Source organism: Stegostoma tigrinum, chromosome 7 (assembly GCF_030684315.1).
Source record: "Stegostoma tigrinum isolate sSteTig4 chromosome 7, sSteTig4.hap1, whole genome shotgun sequence".
Classification (NCBI taxonomy): domain Eukaryota; kingdom Metazoa; phylum Chordata; class Chondrichthyes; order Orectolobiformes; family Stegostomatidae; genus Stegostoma; species Stegostoma tigrinum.
This window is the reverse complement of record NC_081360.1, coordinates 20,868,503-20,881,659: the sequence shown is the minus strand read 5'-3', so window position 1 is coordinate 20,881,659 and position 13,157 is coordinate 20,868,503. Positions and strand designations below refer to the sequence as shown.

Genomic DNA, 13,157 nt, shown 5'->3' with positions numbered 1-13,157 from the left:
TACTTGTGATGTACAGCATTAACTTCAACCTTTTCCAAGTACAGCACCCTTGTCTACATGGACATGATCAAAACTATCATTTTATCTGCAAACCATCACTTATACAGCACCAGTTACAGCACGAAAGCCTCCTTACAGTATGAATATATTTAATCAAAACAAATAGTTTTAGTATGAACAGCTGTATTATAATATTAATAATTAGTAAAGCAAATAAATGTGGTAATTATTCCCTCATTATTCTGGTCATGAAAAGAATGAAGGAATACTTTTAAAAAGGAAACCTCTAGGCATCAGTGTTCTGCCTTGAGAGGTTAGGCACAACACAAGAGAAAACTTGACAATGCAATCTCAGAGGACAATCGCTTCCTGCATGGCTTACTTTCCCCACACAACCACAATCCTGGCTATCTCGGAATGCAAAAAGATTTGGATCAGACTTCTGGTACAAAACACATTACCAGAGACCTGAGCACAAAAGTTGTTTGTTCTAAATAGATCTGTATCGCCTTTCTGTTGGCTTGAAAGAATTCAGACCTGCTGCCCATAGATGAATTTCCCCTTTAAGATAAGCTAGTATACAGCAAAGCATGCATTACAGAACATTAATAACAAAAAAAGCACACAAAAAGTTTTGCTATTAGTTTGTTAGTTAAAAGATATTTGAAGGTTTTTGTGTCAAGTAGTAACATTAAGTAAGACAATTTTACATTACCCTATACCAACTTTGCAGGAGAAGTGTTCCAAGTGTTCCTTTGAGACACTGGTACATCTTAATGTTTTGGGCAACTTACTCCGCCTGTTGTCTGGAGAAATGACTGGAACAGGTGAAAAAGGCAGTGATATACAGTGAGATGTGGGCAGAATCTTAGTGCTGCTTGGTCAGGCTATTGTTTGTAATAAACTGGTAGGTCAGCATTCTTGTTGATTCGTTGGCTGTGAAAATTGAAGGCTAGTGTGTTTCTTGAAGGAGAATAGACAGATGTCATAAGAGAAGGTCACAGTATAACGATTTAAACTGAAAGAACTGTGGATGTTGTAAATCAGAAACAACAGAAATTTCTGGAAAAGATCAGCAGATTTGGCAGCATCTATGAACAGAAATCAGAGTTAACATTTCGGGTCTAATGACTGTTCGTCAGTGCCTGTTCAGAGGAAGTTCTGCGGAAGGATCACTGGACTCGAAATGTTAACACGGATTTCTTTCCACAGATACTGCCAGACCTGCTGAGCTTTGCCAGCAATTTCTGTTGCTGTGTCACAGTATTAGGAGATCGTGTAGTGTTGGGAGTTTTACATGGCCTCCCTGACATGTTTATGAAGGATATGTTCAGTACTGGGCCATTAGATGTGCTGGTTAAGTTGACAGCTTTTGATAACAGTGATAATGGGTAGTTGACTTTTCCCATTCTCTATCTTTTAAGCAGGTCTGATGTTCCCTAAAGACTACTGTGGTGACTGTTTCCCCAAGGTAGACAGGTCTGCATTGCACTGTGTGTCATAAATTCTTTGTTTACTATGAGATGGCTTCTTGTCTTCGTGGGTACGAAGGACAGAGTGAAGCTTATTGTGCTGGATTATGTCCAATAACTTGTGTATATTTTATCTTTTGGGTTAGGTGGAACCAACGTACTGGAGGCTGACTCTTACCTTAATGGAAATAGTTGTTATGGAGCTGATAAGAGGTGAGCATATATTAATCATACATGAAGCAGAAGTGAGTGAGTTAAGTGTAGATTTAAGCTGAAGTTCTTGTTGTAAGTGTTTCTTATGACTGATGGAGCAGGCTTTATTCTTTCATGGGATGTGGGCATCACTGACAAGGTGAGTTGCCTCAGAGTAAGTCACATTGCTGAGGTCTGGAGTCAAAGGCCAAACTGTGGAGGGATACTAATGAATGACATGGGTTTTTACAATGAATGATGATGGATACTATTATTGAGATTAGCTCTGAATTATAGATTTATGAATTGAATTTAAATTCCACCAACTGCCATGGTGAAATCTGAACTAATGTCTCAAAAGCATGAGCCTGGGCCTCTGGGTTACCTGTCCAGTGACATTACTGCTCCACCACCATGTTGTCTTTTAATGATGATTTTTGAAAACAAGTGGCAGGATGATGGTAAGATCAATAATTCACGATAGCATCATCTTCCTCTATAGTAATGTCAATTATTGTTACTTAACATCCTGTAAGACACTATGGTGTTCTCTCCTGTTATATTGCATGTTCTCAGAAAAGAGCCCCAGTTTATAAGGGAAAATGTGAATATTCCACAGAGCCTACTGGAAGCTGTTTGCATTGACCGATGACTTTGGAATTCAAACAAAATACAATCCTATGTGATTGTAATATAATGCTTCGTTCAAGGATTCCAAAAAGACCTCATTCTGTTCATTGAAACAGCTACTGAATTGACAAATTATAACTCTTATCTTCTTTTTTATTTACCCCTCAACTCCATCCATCTGTTTTCATGCGTGATTTGTGGGGGGGTTACGATCAGTGAAAATCAATGAATTTAAATCATAGACTGTAATTAGATTACCTGGTTGTTTAACTTTGCTCTGTTCAAGTTACAGTATTAATACTAAATTGTTCATTTCTATTTGAGTTATAACCTTGGTATCTCATGACTGTTATTCTTAAAGTCTGGTTAGGAACAACTGGGCAATTTTAGCGAGTGTGTTTTGGTTTGGCATGTTATCCTGGTGTCATAACAGAACTTTGGCTGTTAAATATAAACTGGAGGATAAGTTTACAGGATAGAACTCAATAATTAATGTGTTATTTAAGAAAATAGATCAAATAAAACTATACATGTGAAGTGAGCCATGTAGTTAAATGTAAACCTGAATCACAAAATGAGGAAGTGAAAAGAAAATAGATGATTTTCTTTCTAAACCATTATGAAAAACTTGTAGTACTCAATAAAAGGTGGAACATAAATGTATCCAACTTATGAAATGGTTTGCACAAGCACCTCATTAAAATTACAGTGGTTGTATAATTTTTCCTTACCTGGTCTTTGGATTTTATTGCAGACTTAGAAGATTCATAGTCCTTCTTTGTTTCTAAAATCTTCCTGACAAGCACACCTGTAACAAAAATAGATTGTTCTCCATGTTTCCTGTAGAATGAAATTTGCATTGTGTAAAATTCTTCCAGATGTTTTCACACATTTTTCCCCAAGATTAAGTTGATGAAAATACAAGAGACAGAGTAGAAGGAAAATAGATTTTTTTGCAGTCAGTAGCAATGTCATACATTTTCAATTCAAAAGCAACATAGGTTTATATTACACCTTTTACATAGTAAAACATCCCGAGGGAGGCTTCACAGAAGGTTAATCAGATGTTAAAACAAAAATACCCAGGTGTAGCACTGTGTGTAATTTAAAGCCCCTTCAGTCTTTGAAAATCACACTCTACTATACTATTTTCAGGTTACTTGGCAGAAATCTTACTGGTCTATCATCTTGTGGCTTATTTTCTTTGTAGATTCATACCAACTGTGAACTAAGATACTATTAAACAGTCATTTTGCTGAACACAGGCTAAGGCTGCTATCAGATTGACATGACCCAAAACCAGATTAGACGAGACCATGCCGGTAAACTATCAGACAACCATTAAAAGGTTCTTCTCCGCTCCACTCACAAAAAAAAAATACATGTTTAGATAGTCCAAAGTAAAACCGTGTTTAAAACTTATTTTGGTAAGATTATTATTTGGTCAAAACAAAAGTGTTTAAAAAGCTATAAGTCACAATATGGCTGGAACTGCACTTGGTTTTAGCAGCTACATGGCACTTGTAAGGCTGGAGATCAGAATAATTATACTTTGGCTTTGGACCCAGAAGTTTTCTCACTTAGAGTTTCAGTAAGATCAAAAACAAATTCTCTTATGATCACAAGAAGTTTGGATCCAGATCTACTGCAAAAAACTTCTGTTCTCCTCTTCTCCCAAAAAGAATTCCATGAAGATCCCAAAGAAAACACAATATACCAGGTAACTTAAAAACAATCACAACAAGATGAGTCATAGAAAGCAATAAATGCAACAATTACTTTTTTTGAGACAGAAATGAGGGTTGTTTAAAGGGTTGTTAGTCTTTCAAAATCACTTGCCTAGTGATTAACAGAGTCACTGAACATATTCAAGGCTGAGTGACTCAGATTTTTGATTGATAAGGGAGCTCAAATCATATCAGAATAATCTTACTGAATGGATGGGCAGACTTGATGGGCCAAATGGCTAACTCCTACTTCTGATAACCTTGTGAAAACAAGTACAATTCAGAAAAATAAAATTCCCCTTTCGAGTAGCTATACCTATCTGGTACAGTTATATAGGTTTTACCCAGTTTAGAATTACAAAAGGAGGATACAGAGAAATAAACATATCTTGGACAGCATATAAAGAGTGTTTCCCTTCTGAAAGGTAGGGGGAAACCCAATCATGAATTTATGACTTGCCCACAACACAGTCTATGGATTAACATTGTCTAGTGGAATCCGGACACTTTCTTACACATGGAAGCTATGGTAAACAGTGGCTACAAAAATATGTAGATGCATCTGGTGGCATCTTGCTCCTAACTCTACACATGGAATGATGTGCATTTTTTTAAACAACAAGTACCATTTTTACATCAAAACAGATTTAGAAAGGTATGAAATGTCTTTCTCCATGTTGTAGGAGATTGCCTGTGGCCTATTAGCTAAACCCAGAGGCTTAGATGTGAAATATATTTTCACACATCTCTAATCCAACTCATTTATGACCATTCAAATAAAACACTGCCAAATACAACTGACTAACAGATGTTTGATTATTCAACTGCACCTTTGTTTTCTGGACTTCATCCATGAGAGTTAATAAGTTGCAATGGAATGGAAACTTGTCACAACCATTGAATAAACAATGGCCATCAGTACATGGAAGTTCACCACGACTATTTAAATCACAGGGCTGGCAAAAATGGATGCTTAAGTAACAACTCTCAATTAATGCAACATTTGCTATTGGGGTCAAAAACAGAAATTGCTGGAAAAGCTCAGCAGATCTAACAACATTTGTGAAGCAAAAAAAAATCAGAGAAATGTTAAGGGGTAGTAGGAACTGCAGATGCTGGAGAATCGGAGATAACAAAGTGTAGAGCTGGATGAACACAGCAGGCCAAGCAGCATCAGAGGAGCAGGAAGGCTGATGTTTCGGGCCCTTTCATGTTTAGGATTACTTACATTAGCACGAACATTACACAAGGACAGAGTGACACGATTGATTTACTGTTGTCACATATACCGAGATACAGTGATAAGTGTTGGTTTGCATGCTATACAAGCAGACCACACCAAACAAAGTGCATCAGGGTAGCAGAACAGAGCACAGAATAGTGTTGTGGTCGCAGAGAGAGTGGTCAGAATTAACACTTGAGAAGTCGGTTCAAAATTCAAACTTCTTTAACAGTAGCAAAAGTAGGTTATTTGATTAGATCACATGTGATCTGTTCCATTATTTCACCCACCTGCTTTGTTTCCATAACTCTCAAACAAAAGTCTCTCAAGTCTTGAAACTTTTAAATGAACCACCATCGACAGCCTTTTCGGAGTGCGTTCCAGATTCTTGATATTAACCCACATAGCCGCACGAAAAATTTAAGATTATGTCCCTTACTCTGGTCTAGCCCATAACAGTAAATTGTCTCTCCGTACCTTACCAATTCCATGATCATCTCAAAGGTCATCTTTCCAATGTCTATATTTAAGGAAGTAGATGCCTGGTCCACATAACTATGTTCATAAATTAATCTTTTACCTCAGAGACCATTCTGCTGCATCTGAGATACAGTCCTCCAAGGCCAACTGGTCTTTTCTGAGGCGAGGTGCATAGCCTACACTTTTCTGCATTCCAGCTCTCTTGAAATACAGGCTAGCATTTCACTAGCCTTATTAATTATTTTGTACATGTCCAAAAGCTTTTTATAGTTTCTTTTCTTAGGATACAAAATGTCTCTGCTGATCCATAGTTCGTTTTTGATATTAAGGCATTTGATATTAAAGAAAATACTCTGATCTGTCTTTATTCAAAGTGACTGACTTCTCACTGAGCCCCAGCATGTGTTACCCATTTACTTAATCTACCAATGTCCCTTTATAATTTTCTTCTGACAATTACTCATTCTATTCACTGTGCCATTAATTTAATGTTGTCAGCAACTTAGATATAAAGCTATATATTCCTTTATCCAAGTTTTTAATAAATATAATGAAAAGAGGAGGATGCAGTGTGTGGGGCACACCATTAATACCACAAAAGAAAAAGAAATCAAATTATCAGATTAAGGAATGTATATTAGCTACACATACCATGGTCTTCACTGCCTTGCAATTCCACCACTGTAGCCTGAAAGAAAAAGTAAAAATGTCCAATTAATCATTTGATCACTGTAGGCCAAATACATTGCTAACAATGTTGGAGATTATTTATGGTTTTGAAAAAAAATTAAAACATCCAATCTGTGTGTCAATAACAGTCATTATTGTGAAACACATGCTTTTCCAGCCGAAAAGCTTATAAACCTTTTATTTTACAATCTTAAGAACAAATTGTTTTGCTGCGGCTGCAATGCAAGATAATACCTAAAATTTTCCTTCTGAAAAGAACAGATGACTGGCAAACATTCTTTTAGTTAAATGAGGTTTATGAGGGCACTACAGTCAAGGACAAGAGAAACCCAAGGTTTCCTGTGGTCCTTAGGCATACTTGTGTTCCTGACCCACAAAGTGTAAAAAAAAACTTCTAATTTCAGCTTCTTTTGCATCTGGTTAACTTGATGAGCTCTAAAATTGCAATCAGAACCCACTGTCTGCATTTAAACAAAGACCCTACACTCTTCTGCCACATGTCATGCCACTAGTGCAAGGAAGCATTTCAAATTGATCTAATCTGTTAGTTAGCAAGTTGCAACAAAGATGCAGGTATCTGTGTACTCGTGACTAAATTATTGATGTTTTTGTAATACAACATAACAAATTTTAATGAATGATCCCCAAAATATGTTTCAATCAGACTGTCTAACCAGGAACACATATTGGTTTGTCTTGAGCAGTTTTAAAAATAACAGCTAGAAGAAAATTGCAAATAAAAAGGCTCAGTGGTTAAGCACTGCTGCCTCACCAGGGGCCCAGGTTCAATTCCACCCTTGGGCAACTGTGTGGAGTTTGCACGTTCTGCCTGTGTTTGCATACATTTCCTCTGGGTGCTCCAGTTTCCTTCCACAGTCCAAAGATGTGCAGGCTGGGTGGACTGGCCACACTAAATTGCCCATAGTGTTCAGGGATGTGTAGATCAGGTGGGTTATAGGGGGATGGGTCTGGGTGGGATGCCCTGAGGGTCACAGTGGACTTGTTGGGCCGAAGGGTCTGTTTCCACACTGTAGAGATTCTACGATTCTATGAAAAATAATAAGGTTGAATTATACAAATTGTCCAGATTTACTTTTCTATTGTCTTTGGCTGCAGCAGTAGCATTTCCCCTTTGTTCCTTAATATTTTCTGGTAATATTCTCTTCCAAACTGTTAAATAGATTCTCAGAATGCCTACTCTGTTTTATGAGTGAGCCTTCATCAGCCTTTCATCTTTAACACTTTTCCTATTCATGCTCACTTTAAATGGTAATTTCTCAGAGTGTTATTAAGTGTTTATTCTGCTTCACAGTTATTTCAGTTAGCCTGCACCTTCTGCAACTGACTTTACACATTTTATAACTTCTTATAGCATAGAAAGACGGCATTTGGATGGTAACACTGGTGAAGTTATGTAATCTTAAAGAGGTCTCTTATTTGGTGTCCAGCCATATAAAATAGAAAATGCTAGAAATACTCATCAGTCCAGGCAGCATCTACGGTTAGAATTAAGGTTTCAATCATGCTTCAAGGACAAAATTAGTCCCTTCAAGGAAGTGTTCAATTACATTTTAAAACTGTCCATGGAATCTGATCTCAACACCCAGTAAGTTAGTGCATTCCAGATCTGAATAGCTCTCTGCGTAAAAAATTTTATTTTTATATCCCTTCTCCTTTTGTCATTTATTTTAAATCTATGACTACTAGTTATAAACCTACTTGAAAAATGAAACAATCACATCCTAATGCTTTATCAAAACCCGCTGTAGTGACTGTAATGACGTCAGCTATGAGCCCATAGGATATGAATTCCCTGATTGGGGTTGTTAATCTAGTCCAATCAGGGAGCCCTGGTGTGCCAGATATTCTGTTCATTCTGAAAGCTGACTGTGAAGGAGCCGAATCAATGTCGAGGACTCTCCACGTGTAAATCAAGGGTGACTTGGTGACAGGATACTGGTCTCTACAGACTTATGTCAGTGATGATGATAGTAAAGCAAGATCCTGGTAAAATTTGCTTGCAACAGTTGTCTTTGAGTTAGGGTAAGCATTTCTGGCATCATGCTACTACTATTTGGGAAAAATGCATTATTCTTTCTGGGCAAATGACAGTGTGGCAGATGAAATGCAACAAGTGATTGTCTCAACAGCTTGTGAGCGCCAGCCTTTTGTTTATTAGGAGCCTAACTCTTTCAAGAGTTGATGCATTTAATTAAGTAATATTATGATCCCAAGCCTCATCTAATTATAAGATACTATCGGTCTCATTCAGGAATTTGAGAAAAAGGAGAATCCTTATTTGGATTTTTGACTAGGTTAAATCGGCTGGCAGTTGCACGTGACTTACGTTTAACCCTTAATGAGATGCTGAGAGACTGTATGTGGCATTAATGACATAACCATGCAAAATCACCTACTGCTGAAACCCAACTGAACTTCCAGCAGGCACTACAACTGGATAATCATTGGAAAATTCGGCAAGTGGAACATGAGTTGCAGAGCATTCCAATGGAAGTGGAAACCCTCACCAGTCCGACCGACCTTGGGGAAGAACAGTTGAATGAAGGCAATTGCATAGCCTCACATAGGACATAATCCGAATGGAGGGACTCTAGGTCAACCCAAAGCAAACCCCAAAACAAAGCCAAGCCTTGATCAAGCGGTTAAAATTTTCTTCAGGATATGGGCTGGCAAGCCATTGCAGTTACTGCCGTGTGTAGACTCAAGACAGCAATAGAGGACACTTGACCTAAATTAGGAAAGAGAACTCATAGGTCGGGTATCCAGGAGGGTGCACACTCTGAAAAGTCAACCTACATCTGGTTTAGAACCTTTAAACTGCTTAGCAACATCCAAATCTGAATCAAAGTAAACACCAGGATATAATGGAGGTCGATACCAACACAGCCATTTCAGTGATCGCAGGACCAGTCTTTAACAAAATTCGCTCTGGACTCCAACTTAAGTTTGTGCAAGACGTCTGCTAGACTGAGAACCTATACTGGAGAACCCACATAGATTACGGGTATAACTTTGGGTTCAGTCTCTTATGAGAAGCAGTTGTAATAAAAGGCTCGGGCCCAAGCTTGATCGGGCAAAATTGGTTGAGTAAAATTCACCTAGATTGGGTCAACTCTTTCAATTAGAAAATGGCTGCCTGAGTGAAGTTCTGTTTGAATACCCAGAGGCTTTTCAAGAAGGTCAAGAGACTATCAAATGAGCCCAAACCACGTTGCATGTTGATCTGAAAGCAATTCCATGATTCTGTAGAGCCTGCCAAGTGCCATTTGCCTTATGGGCAAAAGTACAGACAAAAATCAGAAGGCTGGAAAGCAAAGGAATCAAACCAGCCCAGGGTTACAAACAGAGGGCACTAATTGTGAAGCCCAAAAGGATGGTTTGCCTTTGTGGGGACTTTAAACAAATGGTAAAGCGCTTTTAACAGCTAGGTAAATACATCAATCACTCGCAAAGAGGATTTATACACAAAGCTAGCAGGGGAGCTGTCCTTTTCACGAAGCTGGACATAAGCCATGCGTACTTGTAATTGTGATTATCAAGGATTAGAGCCAATGAGTGTACAGCATGGAAACAGACCCTTCATCTAACTCGTTCGTGCTGACCAGATATCCTAAATTAATCTAGTCCCATTTGCCAGCAATTGGCCCATAATCCCTCTAAAACCCTTTCAGATGCCTTTTAAATGTTGTAACTGTAACAATGTTGTCCATTTCCTCTGGCAGTACATTTCATACACATATCATCCTCTGCATGAAAAAGTTGTCCCTTAGGTCCCTTTTAAATCTTCCCCCCTCACCTTAAACCTATGCCCTCTAGTTTTGGACTTCCCTACCCCAGAGGAAAGACTTTGACTATATGACTTATCCATGACCCTCACAATTTTCTAAACCTCCATAAACGTCACCCTTCAGCCTCTCATGCTCCAGGGAAAATAGACCCAGCCTATTCAGCCTCTCCTGATAACTCAAACTCTCCAACCCTGGGAACATCCTTGCAAATCTTTTCATAAACCCCTTCAAATTTAACAACATCTTTCCTATAGCAGGGAGACCAGAATTGACAGCAATATTCTAAGAGTTGTCTAATCAATGTCCTGTCCAGCTGCAACACGACCTTCTAACTCCCACAATCACTGACCAATAAAGGCAAGCGTACCAAACACCTTCTTCACTATCCTAGCTACCTGCGACTCCACTTTCAAGGAACTATGAACCTGCACTCCAAGATCTCTGATATAATAAGATGAACACAGCAGGCCAAGCAGCATCAGAGGAGCAGGAAGGCTGAAGTTTCAGGCCTAGACCCTTCTTCAGAAATGAGGCAGGGGAAGGGGGTTCTGAAATACATAGGGAGAGAGGGGAGGCGGATAGAAGATAGATAGAGGAGAAGATAGATGGAGAGGAGACAGAGAGGTCAAACAGGCAGGGATGGAGCCAGTAAAGGTGAGTGTAGGTGGGGAGTTAGGGAGGAGATAGGTCAGTCAGGGAGGATGGACAAGCCAAGGGGGTGGGATGAGGTTAGTAGGTAGGAGATGGGGGTGGGAGGAAGGACAGGTTAGGGAGGCGGGGACGAGCTGGGCTGGTTTTGGGATGCAGTAGACTCCAAGATCTCTGTTTGGCAATGCTCCCTAGGACCTGATCATTAACTACATAAGTACTGCCCTGATTTGCCCTACCAAAATGTAGCAGCCCTCATCTACCTAGATTAAACTCCATCTGCCACTCCTTGGCCCACCTGATTGAGGTCCTAGTCTTTATAGATTTCTTTTACAGAATTCCTACAGGATGGAAGCAGGTCATTTGGCCTGAGTCCACACCAACCCTCCGAAGAGCATTGCACCCAAACCTAACTCCCTACCATTTCCCTGTAACCCTGAATTTCTGAAGGCTAATCCACTTAGCCTGCACAATCCCTGACACAATGGGCAATTTAGCATGGGCAATCCACATAACCTGCACATCTTTGACCTGTGGAAGGAAACTGGAGCACACGGAAGGAAACCCACACAGATGTGGACAGAATATGCAAACTTGACACAGGCAGTCACCCAAGGCTGGAGTCAAACCCGGGTCCCTGGTGCTCTGAGGCTGCATTGCTAATCATTATGCCACCATGGCACCCCAATGTCCTTTGAGATAACTTTCTTTGAGGTCCACTACACCATCAATTTTGGTGTCATCTGCTAATTTACAAACCATACATCCTATATTCCCTTCCAAATCATTTACTTGAATGGCAAAAAAGCAGTGGACACAGCACCGATCCTTGCGGCACTCCACTGATCACAGGCCTCCAGTCTGAAAAACAAACGTCTATCACCACCCTGTGTCTCCTACCATTGAGCCAATTTTTTACCCAAATGGCTAGATGAGGATTCTCAGAAGTATGCCACAAATAATACCCATATGGGTTTGTACCAATGTATGAGACTGCCATTTGGAGTATAGTCAGCCTGTGAAATTTTTCAGGGGGCGATGGAGAACATTTTACAAGGGCTACTCCAGGTTACCATTTGTCTAGATGATGTGCTAATAACAGAGAAGTCCAACAATGAGCACCTAGAGAACTTGGACACAGTTCTTAGATATTTCTCCCAGGCAGGCGTACACCTGAGGTAGAACAAAAACGTGTCCCCGGTACCCCATTGACCTAATTGGCCTATAGAGTCGATAAGGTCGGGTTACACCTGTTGGAATATAAACTGATGGCGATGAAAGGTGCCCCAGCTCCTATGTCTGTACCAGAGCTTAGGTCTCTCCTTAGGCTGTTGAATTGTTGTGGAAAATTCACACATAACCCTGGCCTCCAGCCTGGCACATTTGCATCAATTCTTTAAAAAAAAGGGGCCAGCCTGGAAATGGTCACGTTGTCAACCTATAGCTTTCAGGGAAGTGAAGAAACAGCTATCGTCCTCTGAAGATGTTTGTACATTATGATCCCAAGCAAAATCTGATATCGACATGCAATGCCTCCCTATACAGCATCAGGGTGGTATTAGCTCATAGGTGGCCCAACGGAGACGAACATCCAATAGGGTATGCATCCAGCACAGGCTAATGCAGAGCATAATTGCGCCCAGATACAGAAGGAAGGTTTGGCTATCATATTTGGAGTCAGGAAGTTCCACCATTACCTTTACGGACGTAAATTTATATTAAAAACAGGCCAAAAACCCCTGTTAGATCTACTCAAAGAGGACAAGGCAGTGCCACCCATAGCATCAGGCCAAACACAGCCATGGATTCTAATTCTAAGTGCCTATAATTACAAGTTGGAACACAATCCGGGGGGCCACGTGGCAAATGTGGATACATTTTGAGTCACCTCAGCTAGTAGATGCGTCAATGATGGTACTGCCACTAGAACAGCTCATAATGGTTTTAAATTTTCTGGGCATATTTCCAGTCACAGCTGACAACATCAGACTTTGGAAACAGAAAGATCCATTCTAGAAAAAACTGAAACAGCTGGTGATGGGGAAACCAAAGGGCCATCGCAACCAGAATTGAAACCAGATCACAGTAGAGGATGACATATTACTATGGGGAGCAAATAATTGTCTGAGCAAAGGTTGTTGCCATATATTGGCTGAACTCCACCAGGGTTTCCAAAACAAAGATGTTCATGAGAAGATATGTCTGGTGGCCAGGACTCGATGCAGTCTTAGCTGCATTGGTGGCTGCCCAGAGAGCCAATACTGACAAAAAAAATACCACGAGCAGC

General features: G+C 39.8%; 1 protein-coding gene across 4 annotated transcripts in view; it reads right to left on the bottom strand.

Moving 5' to 3' along the window:
• Positions 1 to 13,157, bottom strand: part of traf3ip1 (TNF receptor-associated factor 3 interacting protein 1) — a 143,816-nt gene that overhangs the window by 24,062 nt on the left and 106,597 nt on the right. For all 4 annotated transcript variants that reach the window (XM_048534641.1, XM_048534642.1, XM_048534643.2 and 1 more), the window contains 2 exons: positions 6,375 to 6,411; positions 3,026 to 3,102 (listed from right to left, as the gene is read on the bottom strand). In XM_048534641.1, the coding sequence (XP_048390598.1) occupies positions 3,026 to 3,102; positions 6,375 to 6,411 (114 nt within the window). The remainder of the gene's footprint in view (positions 1 to 3,025; positions 3,103 to 6,374; positions 6,412 to 13,157) is intronic.